Source organism: Phacochoerus africanus, chromosome 12 (assembly GCF_016906955.1).
Source record: "Phacochoerus africanus isolate WHEZ1 chromosome 12, ROS_Pafr_v1, whole genome shotgun sequence".
NCBI lineage: Eukaryota > Metazoa > Chordata > Mammalia > Artiodactyla > Suidae > Phacochoerus > Phacochoerus africanus.
In genome coordinates this window covers 39,243,023-39,263,056 of record NC_062555.1, presented here as the reverse complement: position 1 = coordinate 39,263,056, position 20,034 = coordinate 39,243,023, and the positions used below count along the sequence as shown (strand labels likewise).

The 20,034-nt window shown below is 44.0% G+C and overlaps 1 protein-coding gene across 2 annotated transcripts in view; it reads right to left on the bottom strand.

The window, feature by feature from the left end:
• The window catches only part of RIGI (RNA sensor RIG-I), a 53,069-nt gene that overhangs the window by 18,539 nt on the left and 14,496 nt on the right, over window positions 1–20,034 (bottom strand). For both annotated transcript variants that reach the window (XM_047755543.1, XM_047755542.1), the window contains exons 8-16: window positions 19,360–19,618; window positions 18,013–18,175; window positions 16,018–16,137; window positions 11,656–11,813; window positions 10,268–10,403; window positions 9,100–9,248; window positions 5,854–5,944; window positions 2,797–2,967; window positions 759–910 (exon numbers count right to left, since the gene is read on the bottom strand). In XM_047755543.1, coding sequence (XP_047611499.1) covers window positions 759–910; window positions 2,797–2,967; window positions 5,854–5,944; window positions 9,100–9,248; window positions 10,268–10,403; window positions 11,656–11,813; window positions 16,018–16,137; window positions 18,013–18,175; window positions 19,360–19,618 — 1,399 coding nt within the window. The remainder of the gene's footprint in view (window positions 1–758; window positions 911–2,796; window positions 2,968–5,853; window positions 5,945–9,099; window positions 9,249–10,267; window positions 10,404–11,655; window positions 11,814–16,017; window positions 16,138–18,012; window positions 18,176–19,359; window positions 19,619–20,034) is intronic.

Below are 20,034 nucleotides of genomic sequence, written 5' to 3'. Positions count from 1 at the left end.
ACTTCAATAATAGTTTAAAAAAATAAAATAAAGAGGAAATTTAGACAGTCTCAGATGAAGGGAAACTAAAAGAATTTATTCACCAGCGGTCTTCCTTAAAAGAAGAGCAAAAGGAAGTTTTCTAAACAGAAGGACATGATAAAAGAAGGAAAACTGGGAGTCTAGCAGTTAAGGACTTGGCATTGTCCCTCGCCCGAGAACTTCCTCAAGCCATGAGTACAGCCAAAAAAATAAAAAGAGGAAACTTGAAACATCATAAAGGGGAGTTCCCGTTGTGGCTCAGAGGTTAATGAACCCGACTAGTATCTATGAGGACTTGGGTTTGATCCCTGGCCTTGCTCATTGGGTTAAGGATCTGGTGTTGCTGTGAGCTTCAGCATAGGTTGGCAGACTGGGCTCAGATCTGGCGTTGCTGTGGCTGTGGTGTAGACCGGCAGCTGCAGCTCCAATTTGACCTCTAGCCTGGGAACTTCCATATGCTACAGGAATATGGAAGTTAATAAATAAATAAATAAATAAACAAATAAATAAAAGCATAGCTTAAGGTATTAGCACTAATACAATATATTTTAATTCACTGAAACTTAAAGCAGAATGAATCTGATGCTCACTGCAGGAGGATGAAATTTTAAGCATAATAAACTTATGGTTTTAAAACAGTTGGACTAATATGCTAACAGGCCCCCAACCATCCTCCCAGCTGACATTTGTTTCCTATGATCAGATTCTGAAAGAGCAACACAGATGCAAAGTCTTACCTTTTCTTTAAATACTGCTTCATCCCATGTCTGCAGGATTAAAATGGCGCCATTCATCATTTCTTCTTTGTACATGTTCATTTTCTCTTTGTCGATCAGATCAGCGTTAGCGGTCAGAAGGAAGCACTTGCTCCCTCTTGCTCTTCCTCTGCCTATTAGAAAATAAATGTTTTATCTGCTGTCTCTGACTTAAAACCCTGGTAAATCTGGGAACATGAGAGGGGTAGGGGTATTCCTAAAATTCAACTTTGGTTCACGGAATCCCGCTTTCTAGCAAAGCTGAGCTGGGGGTACGCAGAGTCAAACCCAGGTGTGCACCTGCATATTAAACATGTGGATAAAGAAAGTAGGAAGTCTGTCCAGTTCAAGTGGGACAACTCCTCTGGAATACAGGAAGCCCACCTTAGACTGGCCTTCTTGGAGTCTCCATGGTGCAATGTGACTGGACAGGCATGTTATTAGAAATACTGCTTTCAGACAATCCAGCATCAAGCCTCAGGATGACACTGTGAGGGCCCCGAGATGAATCATAAACAGATCTGCTTTCAAGCGCCTTCTCGGAGTTGGGGAAATAAGGTATGTTCATGACTACCAGAATATAGGTGGAAAATGATCAAGGCTTTAAGAAAGAGTCATAGGCATTCAAAATAGAGATTATTGCCAGGTGGGAGGATCAAGGACAGTGTGGAGGTGGGGGAAGAGGTAAAACAAAGAGCAGCAGCAGTATACAAGCAATTCCTTCAAAAAGGAAAAAAGGATTAAGTCAGGTGGGCTGAAGTGGATAAGGAATAAAGTGGAAGAATGGGGAATAAGATTATAAAGGTAAGTGAGGAGTGGATCTTGAAGAGCTTTTTTTTTTTTTTTTTTGGCTGTCCCTTAGGCATGCTAAAGTTCCCGGGCCAGGGATTGAACCCACAATGCACCTGAGCCGCTGCAGTGACAATGCTGGATCCTTAACTTGCTGCACCATAACAATTCTGAACACTCCTTCTTTTTTTTTTTTTTTGACTTTTGTTTTTATAGGGCCACACATGTATGGCACATAGAGGTTCCCAGGCTAAGAGTCTAATATGAGCTGCAGCCGCCGGCCTACTCTAGAGCCACAGCAACTCGGGATCCAAGCAGAGTCTTTGACCTACACCACAGGTCACAGCAATGCCAGGTCCTTAACCCACTGAGCGAGGCCAGGGATCGAACCCGCAACCTCATGGTTCCTAGTTGGATTCATTAACCACCGAGCCACAACAGGAACTCCCCGAACACTCTTTTTTTTTTTTCTTTTTGTCTTTTTGCTATTTCTTTGGGCCGCTCCCGCGGCATATGGAGGTTCCCAGGATAGGGGTCTAATCGGAGCTGCAGCCACCGGCCTACTCTAGAGCCACAGGAACACGGGATCCGAGCCGCGTCTGCAACCTACACCACAGCTCACGGCAACGCCGGATCGTTAACCCACTGAGCAAGGGCAGGGACTGAACCCACAACCCCATGGTTCCTATTGGATTCGTTAACCACTGTGCCACAACGGGAACTCCCCGAACACTCTTTTAACATCAAGAAAATTGGGGAATCACTGGAGTTTCTATACAGAGAAGTGACATGCTCAGAGATGCTTTTCAGGAAAAGTAACGTGGCAGCTGTTACTATGGAAATTAGAAAAATTAACTAGGAGATCATCTAGTTCAAGTGGGGCAACTCCTTCAAGGGTCTTTCCTGGAATACAGGGAGCCCGCCAGTACCATTAGTACCATAAGCATAGCCATGAAAGGTCCATATGTGACTGCCAAAGCCTCAATCCAAGTTGGAATTATCCTTCCATAAACATGTCAGCCAGCAGTGGTCTAGTAAACAGTATTTGTTGCAAACAAGAACCAAAATAGGGTCTATGTTAGTGGATAATACTAACAATTCTGACCAAGTAAACCACCTTTAGGGCCAACGATACCAGGGTCTCCTGTGCTACTGGTCACAACTCAGGGGAAAGGCCAGTATGACAGGCACACTCGCAAATCCAACAAAATGGCATCGAAGCTTCTCTTACCTCTGGTTTGGATCATTTTGATGACGTTGCCCACATACTCATACAGGATGACCAGATTGCACTGAGCAATGTCGATGCCTTCATCTGCCACCGAGGTGGTGATCAGAATCTTGTTATCCTTGTCAGTTCTGAAGGTATCCAGTACACACTTCTGGACTGGGAGGGTCATCCCTGTCAGAGCCAGAGGGTATCAGATAACTCAGCAAAGAGGGAACCTCACCCTTGACAAAACAGCTATTAATTATGGAATGCTAATGACACACCAGGTACTGGGGTAAATGCTTCACAATCATGATGAGAGTGGTAGGGCCTGCCCCTATCTTTGTTTGAAGAGGATATTTAGGGTGGGGTCTGACTACTGGGACTCTGCCACAGGTCTGCCTGCCCGAAAAGCCCAGCTGCAGGGCTCACTAGCTATGTGGCTTCAGTCATGCGATCTCAAAACAAATACTGATTTTTTTTTTTTTTGGAAAAATATCAACAGCTGATTGTAACACCTTTGCGCAGGTATAGGAATTTTCAGCTGAGCAGACATTTTCACCTCTACTTATTCACTGGGACTTCACAAGGCTCTTTGAGGTTGAGGAGGCAAGTGTTATGATTCCCCTTTATCACAGGAGAAGACCTTGAGGTCCTGGAGGTAAGATAAACTGTTGGCAGCAGAACAGAGCCTTGAATTTAAGCCTAGGACCCTACCAGTGTGCAGTTCCCAGACACTGACACCCTGGAAAGAGAAAGAATTTCAGTGGTCTCCATCTCAGAGTTAATAAAATTTATAAATTTCCAAGTTTTCCTTGCATATGGGCAGCCGAGATCTTGCAATGTATTTCGTTGAGGCCAGAACAAATTATTTTCACCATCACCTTGTACTGAACAGTGAACATGCCCAAGACAGACAATCATTTCTGAACTTACCCACTTGTTTATCAAACATTCACTCAGCAACTATGGTTTGTCAGATTAGGATAGAATGGTTAAAAAGTCCATTTTTATCTATAAGGAGATCCTACTTTGTGGAAGGATTTAAATAAGAAGCTGTGATTCAGTGTGATGAGCAATGAAATGGAGGCAGGAAGGGGTTTTGTGGGATCATGGAGGAGAGACACACCCACTAGTGGTCCAGCCTTAGGAGGAGAGGAAGGCTGCTTGGCTGAAACACAATAACTGGCAAGGGTACGTTCTAAATGGATGTGGATGGATGGATGGATGGATGGATGGATGGACGGACGGACAGACCAACCAACCAACCAGTAAGGAAATATTTTTTCGGATGCTTATTTGTGGAATAATAACAAAGTTTGAAAATCAAATAGCTCTCAGGCTAGAGTCAGATGGCACAGAACTCTGAATTGCAACCACAATAATTTGGTAAAACAACTTTTCAGAATCTGACTTTACTTTTTAGATTCCTAAGTCTAAAATATGCATAAAGGGAAAGTGCAAGGGTGATGACTGAGGACTACTTATTATAAATAACACTAGATAAGAAACAATGAGGACCTGTCACTGCCCGTCACTGCGGCACGGGGAGCACAGCTGTGACACTGTCTGGGGGAGGACTGGCCACCTAGGATCCTCCTGGCATTAAAGCCTCCTGTATGACAACAGAGTCACTCTGTCACTCTTTAAACCCCCTACCTAGATTTCAGGATTATCTCTTGGACTTTTTTTTTTTCTTTTTCCTTTTCTTTTTAGGGCTGCACCCGCAGCATATGGAAGTTCTCAGGCTAGGGGTCAAATCAGAGCTACAGCTGCTGGCCTACACCATAACCACAGCCACAAGAGATCCAAGCCGCATCTGTGACTTACACCACAGCTCACAGCAATGCCAGAGCCTTAACCCACTGTGTGAGGCCAGGGATTGAACCTGCATCCTCATGGGTACTACTTGGATTCATTTCAGCTGTGCCACAATGGGAACTCCTGGACTTTTTTTTTTAAATTGTAAACTATGTAATGTACACAGAGGTATCTGCAGTTTAAAGAATAACAATAAAATAGAAAGAACGTTTCTACTTCTAGTTAGTCTTAATCTATTGGTTGAGAATTTGAGCAAGAGAGTAATACACTCAAACAGTATTTTAAAAAAATTTTTAAAAACTGGTTTTGACAGAAAGACATATAGGAGGAGTCAAAGTCTACAGGTTTTTGGCATTTGAGCATTGTGATGGCTTTTTTTTCTGGTCACATCCACAGCATGAGGACGTTCCCAGGCCAAGGATTGAGCCTGAGCCACAGCAGTGGCACAGCCAGGTCCTTAACCACCAGGCCACCAGGGAACTCCTGTGATGGCTTTTTTTTTTTCTTCTTTTTATGGCCACTGCAGCATATGGAAGTTCCCAGACTAGGGGTTGAACCAGAGCTGCACCTGCCAGCCTACACCACAGCCAGGGCAACACAACATCTGAGCTACATCTGCGACCTATGCCACAGCTTATGGCAAATGTCGGATCCTTAACTCACTGAGTGAGGCCAGGCATCAAACCTCCATCTTCATGGACACTATGTCAGGCTCTTAAAACTGCTGAGCCATGACGGGGAACTCGCTGATATGGCTTTGTAAGGTACTGACTTAGCTAGGCTGAACTACATTCTCCAAATATTCACCTAGGTGCTGCTGTGAATGGAATTTGCAGATGTAATTAAAGTTCCTAATCAGTTGATATTGTTAATCAAAAGGGATTTCATCTTAGGTGGGTGTGACCTAATCAAATCAACCCTTGAAAGAGCTTCCTAATCTCAGAGACTCCAAATAGTTCATGCCTGTGGGGTTCCACCTGGGTCTGCACCAGCCCTATGGACTTCAGACTTGCTTTGCTAGTCTAAGTCCTTGTAATAAATCCCTGTGTGTGTGTGTGTTTGTGCGTGTGTGTGTTATACATATAAATATGTTGTGATGTATATGTACGTTTGCATGCATATATATATATATTTTTTTCTCCTACTAGTTTTGTTTCTCTGGTTGAACCCTGACTGAAACAAGCACTAAGAAAGAATTCAAAAATATGTGTTCTTATATATATAGTATACTAAATCTAATTCACTAAATATAAATACCTATGTTCTGATTCGTTTTGCCACGTCCAGTCAATATGCTAGGTTTCAGAAAGCTGAGCTTAGGATTTTCTTTAATCCATTTCTTTAAAGCCTGAAAATACAAAGCAATTATTAGTTGGATATTATCTGTATACAATCTGTGTTAATTCAATATTGAATATATGCAAGAAGAAAAAAATGTAAACTATAATGGAAAAGAATATAAAAAAAGGATGTAGGTTTATGTATAACTGAATCACTTTGCTATATAGCAGAAATTAACACAACAATTGTAACTCAACTATACTTCAATTAAAAAAAAACAAAATATATAGGCAAATATATTTAGGTAGCGTTCACACTGACAAAACTGAGGGAGAAGAGCTTCTTATAACTGAATTCTATGCAATAATTAATGATAATGGTATAATCTTTGTAATCTTACATGGTTTAATCTTTAAGACATTTTTAAGTTCAGAACAGTGAGTACGTAGAACAAACAATGAGCTTAGCAAGCTCTTAGGACACGAGATGGATATATAGAAATCAGCTGTATTTCTGTATACCAGCAACAAACAATTAAAAGTACTATTTATAATAGCATTAATATTTAGGTATAAGTTGAACAAAATATATGCAGAAAATGGCAAAACACTAATAAAAGAACCCAAAGAAGATGTGACAGGCGGCCTCTAAAGTCGTCCTGAGTGACCACCACCCTCTGGTATTCAGATCCTTGTGTAATCCCTCCTAAATGTGAACTGAATTTACAGACTTGCTTCTAATGAATAAACTATGGCAGACATGAGGTGAACCACTTCCAGGCTGAAGTTATAACATGACTGTGCCCTCCATACTGGGTGCTCTCCTTCAGCCTCTCTTGGATCACCCACTCTAGGGAAAGCCAGCAGCCACACTCTGAGAGGCCCCCATGAATGAACGAAGCACATCTTCTGAGGCCTGCCAAAAGCCACACAAGTGGGGTTGAAAGTCAGTCCTCCCAGGTCAAGCCCTGAGATGACTGCAGCCTCATGAGAGATCCTGAAACAAAAGCACCCAGCTAAGTTTCCAGACTCCTGACCCATACATATTATATGATGATGGATGCCTGCTGTTTCCAGCTACTAAGTTTTGGGGTAATTTGTTATCAGCAGTGGGTAACTAATACAGAAGCCCTATATAGATGAAGAGATATACTATGGTCATGGACTGGAAGACTCAATACTGCTAAGATGTCATTTCTCCCCAGGCCCGGCTTTGTCTATAGAGTCAATGCAATCCCAAACAAAATTCCAGCAGACTTTCTTATGGATGCGGATGAGCTGATTCTTAAATAAAATCAGAGGAGTTCTCGCTGTGGTGCAGTGGGTTAAGATTCTGACTGCAGCAGCTCAGGTTGCTGCAGAGGCAAGAGTTCAATCCCCAGGCCCGGCCCAATGGGTTAAAGTATCCAGCATTGCTGCAGGTGCTGTGTAGGTCTCAGCTGTGGCTCAAATTCAATCCCTGGCCCAGGAGCTTCCATATGCCACAGGGTGCGCCCATAAATAAATAAAAGAAATAAAATAAAAGTGGATAGGTAAAGAAAGATACTTAAAACAATTTTGAAAAAAATTAAAAAGTTGTAAGATTCACACTATAAGACTTACTATAAAGCTACAGTAATTATGACTGTATGGGATGTGTGAAAGGTAGATGCATAGACGAACAGAATAGAATGGAAAGTCTAGAAATAGACCTATATAAATACGGTCAACTAATTTTTTTTAAGTTACATAGGCAATTCAATGGAGAAAGGAAAATCTTTTCAGCATACATGCTGGAACAAGTGGATGTCCACATGCTAAAAGAAAAAAAAAACTTTATATCTTAAAATGGATTATAGATATAAAATATAAAATGCAAGGCTATAAAACTTCTAGAAGATAACACAGAGAAAATTTTTGTGCTCTTGGGTAAGCAAAGAGTTCTTAGACATAACACCAAAAACATAACCCACAAAAAAAAATAATGAAACACGGGACTTTGTCAAAAGTTAAAATTTACGGGATTCCCTTCATGGCTCAGTGGTTAACTAATCCAACTAGGATCCATGAGGGTGTGGGTTCAATCCCTGGCTTTGTTCAGTGGGTTAAGGATCCAGTGTTGCCATGAGCTGTGGTGTAGGTCGCAGACAATGGTCAGATCCTGCATTGCAGTGGCTGTGGCTGTGGCTGGCAGCTATAGCTCCAATTTGACCCCTAGCCTGGGAACTTCCATATGCTGCAGGTATGGCCCTAAAAAGACAAAAAAAGAAAAAAAAAGAGAGAGAGAGAGAGAGAGATACTGTCAAGACAATGAAAAGATCAGAAGAAAATATTTGCAAGTCACATTTCTGATGGATGACTTTTTTTGTCAGAAAAAAAAAAAACCTCTCAAAAATTCAACAATAGCATGATAAGCAATCCAATTCAGTGCAGGAGCCGTACTTGAAATGGGCAAAAGATGTGAACAGACACTTCACCAAAGGAGACATCTGGATGGCTAATAAGCACATGAAAAAATGCGCAATCACAGTCATTTGTAAAACACAAATTAAAACCCTACTGAAGTACCACTAGATATCTATAAAATGGCTAAAATTTTTCAGATAGATGAAAAGAATTTTTAAAAATCTGAATAGTTTGCTCTATAGGTATCAAGACATTATAAACCAAAGTGACTGAGACAGGGAGGTATCAGTGTAAGAATAAACAAACAGAAAATGGGAACAGAATTAAGTGCCTCAAAACAGACCCACACATATACAGCTGCCTGATTACAAAGCACTGAGGAATGGACAATCTTTTTTTTTTTTTTTTTTTTAGTTTATCAAGAAGAACTAGAAATCTCATTCCCTGCTTTTGAAGAGGTTATCAGTTAGCAATTTCTCCATTCACTTCCAAGGCTGGTAGAAGACTCCTTTTTTTTTTTTTTTTTGTCTTTTTGCTATTTCTTTGGGCCGCTCCCGCGGCATATGGAGGTTCCCAGGCTAGGGGTCCAATCAGAGCTGTAGCCACTGGCCTACACCAGAGCCACAGCAACGTGGGATCCGAGCCGCGTCTGCAACCTACACCACAGCTCACGGCAACGCCGGATCGTTAACCCACTGAGCAAAGGCAGGGACCGAACCCGCAACCTCATGGTTCCTAGTCGGATTCGTTAACCACCGCGCCACGACGGGAGCTCTGACAATCTTTTTAATACAATGTACTGGGTCAATGTGTTACCCACAGGGAGGAAGAAACTTACATCCACAAGGGCTCTGGTTTTCACAAAGAGAATGGTTCTGGTCTCTGGGTTTAAGTGGTACTCTTCTTGCAAGATGAAGCAGAGGTCTCTGAGTTTAGGGTTCTCGTTGCTGGGATCTATGGAAATGCTTTCTAGTTCTTGCAGCTTTTCTACGAAAAGGGAACATTTTACAAAAAGCTTATAAATTCTAGTAATGTAGAACACACTGTGACCTTTTAGCTATAGTTCAGTTTATCTCTCAACGTCTGACCAGAATTTTATGAGGAAGAACCATCAATTTAATGCATATATTAAATATACCAATAAATGCATACATTACTCCCCACCCCGCGAGAGCTGACTGTTCAAAGTTTAGCAGCACACATATGTAGAGAAAATACAAGAGTTCCCATTGTGGCTCAGTGGTTAACGAATCCAACTAGGAACCATGAGGTTGCGGGTTCGATCCCTGGCCTTGCTCAGTGGGTTGAGGATCTGGCGTTGACGTGAGCTGTGGTGTAGGTTGCATACTCGGCTTGGATCCTGCGTTGCTGTGGCTCTGGCGTAGGCCAGCGGCTACAGCTTCAATTTGACCCCTAGCCTGGGAACCTCCATATGCCCAGAGAACGGCCCTAGAAAAGGCAAAAGGACAAAAAAAAAAAAAAAGTTAAACCCAAATATGCTATTATCAATTGACTATTTCTATGGGATGTGTCCTTTGCAAATCCTACTATTTTTCTTCTTCTGTATAAGCAGCGGAAGTGCCAGATTTCCCTGAAGCTTAATAGTTTTGCTGTATATAATAACTTCTCTCTCTCTCTTTTTTTGTCTTTTTAGGGCTACACCCGCAGCATATGGAGGTTCCCAGGCTAGGGGTCCCATTGGAGCTGTAGCCATTAGCCTGTGCCACAACCACAGCAATGCGGGATCCAAGCCAGTCTGAGACCTACACCACAGCTCACAGCAACATTGGATTCTTAACCCACTGAGCGAGACCAGGGATCGAACCCACATCCTCATGGATGCCAGTCGGGTTTGTTAACCACGAAGCCACAATGGGAACTCCCGTATAATATCTTCTTAAGCTTGGGACAAGTCCCTGAGTGGCACCATGTGCACCATGATATATGTCTGCCATCCCTGGAGTCTCCAGTCTCCACTGGTTTCCTTCTCTGGAAACACAACTCACCTTCAAATCTCTGAGTGAGATCTTGCTCAATCTCATCAAAGCCTGCTGCTCGGATATTTCTGAAGAAGTCTTTCAAGTAATCCAAAGCATCTTTCATTCGGGCATGTTCATTGATAATAAGGGCATCATTGTATATCTGTTGAAAATGAGAAGTCTTAATGTGTTTCTAACATCGAATGCATTCGCTGTACTTGAGTTCAATTCACTGTACTTAACATGGAATTAATTTTAACAATACAGTTGTTTCAAATCTATTCCAACTTAGTTTTTTAAGATGAATGATCTCCAACGGTACTATAATAAAACCTTAGAATCAAATACTGTTTAAGAAAAAAACAACCTCAAGTAGCTAGAATGATTAATTCATTAGGATATCACTTTGGACTCTAGAATTCTATCTTCTAAGAAACAGAAGAGAAAGAAAACTACAAGAAAAATGCATATCAAAGATTAAAACACAAATAAAAAAAACAAAAGCAAGTCAACTTCCACATCAACTTAATTTCTTTATACATCCAAATCCACCACTGAATTATAATTGCACCTGCTGAGAATAATGGTGCTGCCCACCTATACCAGATATTCAATTAAGTTCATTAAGATTCTACAAATGCATACTGACTGCATGTATTTTATTTTATTTTTGTCTTTTTAGGGCCACACCCACAGCAGATGGAGGTTCCGAGGCTAAGGGTCCAATGAATTGGAGCTACAGCTGACAGCCTATGCCACAGCTACAGCCACAGCCACACCATATTGGAGCCGCTTCTTCGACCTACATCACAGCTCACAGCAGTGCCGGATCCTTATCCCACTGAGCAAGGCCGGGGATCAAACCTGCATCCTCATGGATACTAGTCAGATTGTTTCCGCTGAGCCACAACATGAACTCCTGCATGCGTTTTAAAATTTTTTCAATGGCATGATAAGCAGAGGTGTTGGTGGTTGTTGTTGCTTACCTTCTTGGTTAATCAGTAAACAACCAGAGACTCAGGATTTCTCAGCATGTGGTTTTACCAAAGGTAGGAAAACAAGTGCTTCAGGATATGGCAACAGAACCCACATACTAAACTTTGGCGATGGCCTGTCACATGTCTACAGTAATGCTCACCATCCCCTGTTTTCCTGTCTCATCAGTTACGGAGATGCTGAGGCAAGGAATAGAACCTCGGCCTTTGTTTCTGTCCTGTTGCCTCTAGAGCTACATTTCACCGACCAAAGAAAATGCCGAATGGGGTATCTTTCGGAGTTTGCTTCCTAAGAACCTCCTGGAGAGTTTCTAATGAGCTCTTGAGGACAGAGTGAAAGTTGATGCTCTCTGAGCTGCCCCAGCCCAGCTCCCAGTTGGTGCTAGGATTCAAATAGGCTTTTCCAAAGAAGCCACATACCCGCAAATGTGACATGTACGAAAACAGTGCTTTACAAATCCTGCTTTCTTTGTCTTTGTCTGGCATCTGAAACACCGCACACTCTTTCTGAACCTTGACAATCCACTGCTCATATTTCTGTGTTCCGAAATTACTATTTTGAATTTGAAATAAGCCTCCTGGAAAAAAAAAGAGAGAGAAGTTTTTCATTGTGCCATCTGGCCAGTCATTTAAGGTCCTAAGTATGCCTCACCTTCTAATTTTCTTCCTTCCTCTCTGTACACATAGTATTCCTCCTGAGTAGTTTTCAGCAGCCTGTCAGTGTAGACATACCACTGTTTACTGAATAACTACTAGGCACTGAGAATCAATGTGTCTTACATTTATCACTTCATTCACTACCCCATGAAGTAGATGTTACATTTTACGGATGAGGAAATGGAAGCTCAGGGAAGCAAAGCCATTATCCAAAGTCACACAGCTAGTACATGGGGGCAGGAACTCAAACTTGGGTGTGCTGGATACCCAAGCTTTACTGACTCTCTGATCTGGGCTGACCAAAGCAGCTCAGAGCCGAAATAATGGCTGTGAAAAAAAACTAATTTTGCCTTTAAAAATGAAATAGCGGCGAAGAAGCATAGGGCTCGTGGGCTTCACCAGAGGAGGATACTTAAAAGCAGGGGAGACTGAACCCCACACGGCCTGCTCTGCCTTGCTGGAAACTTAGCCATGTGATCTCCACAGTACATTCACAGGACCAAGCACAGGATAGGGGCTCAAAAGCCACTTGTCATGGATGCTTCTGTATGCCAGCAGCTCCTAAACAGCTTCAGTTACTTGCTTCAAAAACTAAGCTTCTGCTGTGGCCCAGGCTCTGTCCAAGATGCTAGGGATAAAAAGGACGAAGGAGATACGGCCCTGGTGTCTGTGAGCTATCGTCAGAGCAATTATTTTTCCCCCTTTTTTTGGCCCTGCCCGCCATATGTGGAAGTTCACAGGCTAAGGACTGACCTGAGCTGCTACAGTGACAACACTGAATCCTTAACCTGCTGCACAAAGGAACTATTCATTCTTTTTTTCTTTTTTTTAAGAGCTGCACCTGCAGCATATGGAGGTTCCCAGGCAAGGGGTCGAATCCGAGCTGCAGCTGCCAGCCTACACCACAGCCACAGCACCACGAGATCCTAGCCATGTCTTTGACCTACACCACAGCTCATGGCAAAGCTAGATCCTTAACTTACTGAGCAAGGCCAGGGATCGAACCCGTGTCCTCATGAATATTAGTCAAGTTCGTTTCCACTGTGCTGCAATGGGAACTCCCTCACCCATTCATTTTTAATAAGAGGCACAAAAGTGGCCACCCAGACAGGCAGCATTATATCTTTCCCAGCCCCAATGACAAGGGGCCTGTCAGTAAACTAAATGAATCAGTAAGTATTTACTGAACTTAGGTGTGAAAATAAGCTAAGCCATCTGGCAATGAGCAGCTCATGGAATGTGGACAGGTGATGAGGTAGAGGGAAGGTATTGGAGGTGGAGGAATAGGAAGGCAGAAATCCACGTCTCTCCACCCTTCTGCCATGTCCCCAACTCCAACCGTATCCTAGTGCTTCTGGAAGATACAATGGCCTCCCACCTGGTCTTCTCACCTCCTGCCTTGTTCTTTCCAATCCAGTCTCCATTCAACAGATGCAGGTAGTTTCCAAAATTGCAGATGAGAAACAACACTAACCCACTATTTTAAAACATTTAATGGAGGCGTTCCTGTTGTGGCACAGCAGAAACAAATTCAACTAGGAACCATGAGGCTGTGGGTTCGATCCCTGGCCTTGCCCAGTGGGTTAAGGATCTGGCATGGCCGTGACCTGTGGTGTAGGTTGCAGACATGGCTCAGATCCCGTGTTGCTGTGGCTCTAGTGTAGGCCGGTGGCTACAGCTCTGATTTTGACCCCAGCCTGGGAACCTCCATATGCCTCAGATATGGCCCTAAAAAGCGAAAAATAAAAAAAATTAAAACCTTTAATGGGATTTCCCATTGTGTCCCAGCAGTAACGAACCCAATTTGTATCCATGAGGCTGCAGGTTGGACCCCTGGCCTCGCTCAGTGGATGAAGAACCGGCGTTGCTGTGACAGAGGCTGGCAGCTGCAGCTCTGATTTGACCCCTGGCCTGGGAATTTTCTTTTTTTTTTCTTTTTTTTTTTTTTTGTCTTTTTGCCATTTCTTGGGCCGCTCCCGGGGCATATGGAGGTTCCCAGGCTAGGGGTCAAATCGGAGCTGTAGCTGCCGGCCTACACCAGAGCCACAGCAATGTGGGATCCGAGCTGCATCTGCGACCTATACCACAGCTCACGGCAACGCTGGATCCTTAGCCCACTGAGCAAGGCCAGGAATCCAACCCGCAACCTCATGGTTCCTAGTCGGATTCATTAACCACTGAGCCACAACAGGAACTCCTAGCCTGGGAATTTCCATATGCTATGGGAACAGCCCTAAAAAGAAAAAAAAAAAAAAAAAGGTTTAATGGATTCTTCCAGCCAAACTCCTGCATCAGCCCCCAGAGTCTTCTGTGATCCCACCACTGCCCACTTCTGACTCTCATGTCCAGCTACTCCCCTTCCTGTGGTTCACTGGATTAGTGGAAAATTCCACACCACACTCTCTCTGCTGTCATGTCTCCTCTGCCTGAAACACGCCTTATCCCCACTGCTCACCTGCCCCATCACCTGTTATTTCATGACTATCACTTACCTACCTTTGGGACTACCATTGGCCAAACTGGAAATGCCTTGAAGGCTGGGGCTGTGTGGGAGGGTCCAAGCTGCATTCCCATCACCTAGGACCTAGTCCAACACTGAATGAACCAACAAGTGAGTGAGAGTGTTTGGGGAACAGCCAGTCAAAGGGTTTGAGTAGGGAAGGAGCAGAAAGCTGGCAAGAGAAGCAGATGGTAGGGGCAGGTTAGAGGCTGTGAGAGCTTGGCCTGGATGGACAGAGATGCCAGCAGCACATGGACAGGATAAAACTTGTTGTTTCAGGAGGACAAGGCAGGTTGGGGGGTGGAGGTGGGGGGTGGTTTGATGAAAAAGAAAGTGGAGGTAGGCCAACCAGCTGTTAGAATAAGTGTGAAATCAGGCTGTAAAAGAAAGGAAAGAGGAGAGCCCATTAAGTGTGAGAAAAGACGAGACCCTAGGAGTTATCTTGCATCAAGAATTCAATATCTCCAAAACTCTAAACTCGCCTGCACCTGCCAAAGCAGCCCCTAGTTCTGGAACCAGGACCATCGGCTGGTGCACACACAGGTGCCAAGCCAGAAGCCCAGGGTAAGCCTCCCCACCCCTTCCCCTGTTAGTTCCCACCTGAGCCCAGTAAAAGCCCTTAAATCTGAGCACCTCCTGTTTGCACAAGCCTCCTCCCTTCAGCACCCCATCTTCACTGCCTGTTTGCCCGTCCTCATTCACTGGAATCCTCATCATAGGACGCATCAGTTTAAAATCCTCCGAGGCTTCCTATTGCTTTTAGGACAAAATTCAAGCTCAGCTTGGCCTACCAGGCCCTTCACTGCCCCCCACCTCTCCCTTTAGCCTCACACCTGTCTACTAATCACTTGTTAGAATTATCACAAAATCTTGCAGGTCCTGAAATTCATGGTGCTCTCTCCTTCCTTCTAGGTCTAATGCCTGTTCGACCTCACTCGATTCTCTCTCGTTCTTAACCTGGCTGACTCCAAGATCTGCCTCAGACATCACCTCCCCCAGAAAGTCTTCCCTGCAGCCCAGCCCAGGGCTTGGCTCCCACGAGCTCCCGGTGTCCAGTGTATAACTCTACCCTGCTGGCTGCATGGAAGCAATTTGCATCTGATTCTCATCATTTGACTGTGAGTTCCTTGAAGGCAGAACTGTCTTTAATCTTGCTATTTCTGTCACCTAGCATAGCACCTGGCACAATAAGTACCTGGTGAATGAATTAATTAATTAAAAGAAGAACAGAACTTGGGGACTTCAAAAGAGAATCTCTAAAGAAGAAAGAACCAAAGATCGACTCCTAGGCTCGAATCTGAGCCTTCGGGGAATGGTGGTTTCATTCATATAAATAGGGAGGTCAGGATAGAAAGGTAATTGGGAAAGTCAAGAAACAGTAGATTGATTTAAATATGGTATATTTCAGGGGTGCGTGTATCCAGATGGCTTTACTTTGGATTAAAAAAAAAAACACACAAGAGGAAATAAAAGGATTATAAGGCTTCTGAATAACCTATAATCAAGAAAGTCAACCTCTGGCTACAGTCTTGACATTGTCTGAACTAAGGAGAATGCACAAAGACACCAGTGAACTAGAGATGGCTTTTCCCAAATGGAGAGAATACAAAATGAGATGAGCTCACCAAGAGTTATGGTACCAAGTTCTTCAAAGATGCTCTTCGCCAGACTCTCTATCTCCATCATCAGCTGCGATATGATGCACTTAAATCTGTCAGTGGTCCGTAATTCCACTTTCCTGAAAACTAGAGCCATCAAAGGAAAGTGATTATTTTTCAGGAAGAACAAATCAGAGTTCAAAACAGGCCTCTCTAAACCTTTCCCTGCCTTTGCTAGTTGCTCTGTAAAACCCGAGGGCCCACACTCACAGGAAGGTTGTCTGAATGACTAAACAAAGACTCAAAAACCTTGCAGTGCCTCCCTAAGGCTTAATGCACTCATCCTAACATCCCTGCTATTCATGGTCTGGGTCTAACTCAATTCTTCACGAGGGCTTTCCCTGTACTCAATGTAGCCCCCCGTCTCAGGAGGCTCTTTCCGTCTTGTTTCTGCAGATGTCTTTTTTTTTTTTCCAGGGCCGATCTGCAGCATATGGAAGTTTCCAGGCTAGAGGTTGAATCGGAGCAGCAGCTACCAACCAACACCATAGCAACAGCCGCATCTGCGACCTACACTGCAGCTCTCGGCAACACTGGATCCTGAACCCACTGAGCGAGGCCAGGGATCAAACCTACATCCTCATGGATACTAGTTCGGTTCATCTCCACTGAGCCATGAGAGGAACTCCCAAGACACCCCATTTTAAGCCCTGTCTCTGTTCTTTGATCTGCTCCCCTCACCAAACCCCAGGAGTGTTCACTATGTTCCTGACGTTCATATCTGCACTGTGTCCACAGGAGCTTATTCTTCACCTGCTGTAGGCCATGTTCTGCTGAGAGCTGGAAAGAGCACACTCTGTGCTCCAGGGAGGCCTGTGCTCTTAGGGGAGAAAAAGATATGTGGCCAAATGACCACACGGAGTGCTGTGATACAGTATGTACAGGGAGTCACGGGGCACAGGAGAGGCCCTAACTCTTCCAGGAGAGGCAGCGTTGTGAGGAAATAGGGAAAGAGGCAAGGGGGAGTGAGCAGTCATGAGCAAAGGCTGGGATGGACAAAACTTGGAGAGAGAACACACAGGACCCACCTGAGGAGGCAGGAGGAAGGCCACGTGCTTGGGTTTATGGGAGGTGGGAGGAGATGAAGCTCAGAGCATGTGAGGGACAGGATTATAAAGATATGTGGGAGTTCCCACCATGGCGCAAAGGGATTGGTGGCATCTCTGGAGCCCTGGCATGCAAGTTCGATCCCTGGCCTGGCACAGTGGGATAGGGATCTAGAGCTGCTATGGCTGGATCACAGCTGTGGCTCTCATCTGATCCCTGGCTCAGGAACTCCATATGCCATGGTCAGGACGGGGCGGGGACAGAAAACAAAACGAAACAAAATGTGTATGTGATATTAAGAGGTTCAGATTGAGTACTTTCTCTAAACTCCTTCCATGAAGCTCCTGGACTCTTTCATGTGTATTTGTTCTGCTTTTTATCCAAGCCAGCCCTACACTGTTCAGAGAGCAAGGCAACAAGAGTTACAGGCATCTTCTGTATCCCTTTTGCCTGCTGGGCTAGTACAGCATTGTACTCAATAAACATGTGTTAGTCAATTGTAGTCATAAAATCATATTCTGATCTTTTGAGGAAAGATGAGTTCAAATAATTTCACATCAACCAAAATTCCCAGATACATATTCAAAGATTGGCCAAGCACTCAGTGTCCTTCCCAGGCCTGGCACCTGGGAAAGACCGAGCCATCTGTATGCTCAGATCTTCCCAGCAGCTCTCCCTTACTGCCAGTGCCTTCACAAGAGTGTTAGGAAAATGAAGAATAAGCGTGTCTGCTCTCTACAGGCCACTTCTGAACTCAGGTGGGAAGAGAACGGGAAATGTGATTCCTTCCTAAGCTTGGGGTTAAATATTTCAACAGAGAAAGGGTAAAAACACAGGGTTCATCTAAATGGCCCTGAACCAAGAAGAGCAAAGGGTAACAAAATCTGGAAGGGCTTGTTACTGGATCCCACTTACACTTCTGGGGCTTATATACAACTTCCTCTAGTTCTTCCAAGTTGTCTCTGACTGTTGCTATGACCGAAGTGTCAAGAGAAGCACACAACTTGCAGATGTATTCTGTGGCTTCAGCCTTGTTTTTTGCATCCCCAACACCAACCGAGGCAGTCAGTCCAATGACCTGTGAGGAGCATCCCAAACCATTAGATGTCTGGGAAATAGCATGATACTCCGCTCCTGGAACTCTTTTCTGCACAATAGGGCTTTTTATTGTTTTTTTTTTTTTTTTTTCCTTTTTATGGCCGCACCGTCAGCACATGGAAATTTCCAGGCTAGGGGTCAAATCGGAGCTGCACCTGAGGCCCACACCACAGCCTCAGCAACACCAGATCCTTAACCCACTGAGCAAGGCCAGGGATTGAACCGCATCCTCATGGATACTAGTTGGATTCGTTACTGCTGAGCCACAACAGGAACTCCAAGAATGGTTTTTCATCTGCCCCATCTTTACTTATTTCTGCTTGCACACTTATCCCATGCCCTCTAGTCTCCTGGTATCTTGTTCTGTCAATCATTCCCTCTCCCCCTCCTGCCTCACCGACTGGTCTCAGGTGATGCTGAAGAAGTTCAAGACTCTTGAGCACACCTTACTTTTTCACACATCTGTGCCTCTGGACACACAGAAGCCTTTACTGAAAACCATCCAGCTATCTGCCTCGTAAACTCCCATTAGTTTTTGCCTCACCCAACTTCTGTTAGGTCTTGCCTTACTTTCACAGCATCTTTCTGTTCTGTACATCCATAGTGTGCCATCACCATAAATCGTAATACTTAAGCATGTGGCTCCCCACAAAACTTAAGTTGTGTGAGGGCAAGGACCATGTCTTTTTATATTTGTACCCCCAATGCCTAGCATAGTGCATGACACAGAGAGGCACCTAATACCTATTTGTGAAGTGAATAAATGAATCGATATTAATTAAGGAGCCATACGAAAGGCACTTAGGATCTCAGAAGGACATCCTCGATATGGCCACAGGGTATGCAAATAGGATCTAGGAAAGTTAGGGATTTCTCATTGTGGCTCAGAAGTAATGAACCTGACTAGTATCCATGAAGATGCGGGTTCAATCCCTGTCCTCCAGCAGTGGGTTAAGGATCCAGCCTTGCAGTGAGCTGTGGTATGGGTCTCGGAGGCAGCTCGGATCTGGTGTTGCTGTGGCTGTGCTGTAGACCAGCAGCTGCAGCTCCGATTTGACCCCCAGCCTGGGAGCCTCCATATGCCTTAGGTGCAGCCCTAAAAAGACAAAAAAGATCTAGACAAGTTCGAGCTCTTCTCAGAAATCCATCTGACTTGGGAGATACCTGGGGCAGTGAGTCTGAAGATCCTCCAAGTTTCCGATCTAGATAATTAAACATGATGACATTATAAGGATGCTGTTTGCTGGTGTTGTGGCATTCATCAAATATCATCAAAGTAAACACAGAGAGTGATGGAATCGTCCCATTGGTAAGACAGTTCACAAGAATCTGTGGCGTTAAGATGATGATGTCGTTGTTCTCAACAATCTGTTCCACACAGACAGTGTCAGACGTTGCTCCAGAAATGCCTGCAACTTTGTACCTGGAAAATGACAGAAATTTCCTATTACCAACCATGACAGGAATGAGGAACCACACAGAGAGGACGTACCAGATCAGAACATCGACTGATTAGTTCTCCCTAAGTCTAAAAGGAAAAGATCTGGAGAAAAGTTAAGAGCTTAGCACAAAGCCCTGCACACAGTAAGTGATCAACAAATGTAAGCCAGGAAGAACTGCTAGAAAACATTCCATGTGGCACCTGCAGATAGAGAGAGACGAAAGCAGTTTTTTCAAGGCATTGAAAAAGAAAATAAAGGCAAGACTAACATAAAATACTGATTCAATCAAAATCATTGAAAAGTTAAATGTGGCATTTAGCTGTAAAATTTATCTCAAGTCATTTACCCACACTGCCAAAGCTAATCACAGGAGGTTAGCATTTCAGCTATATCTAAC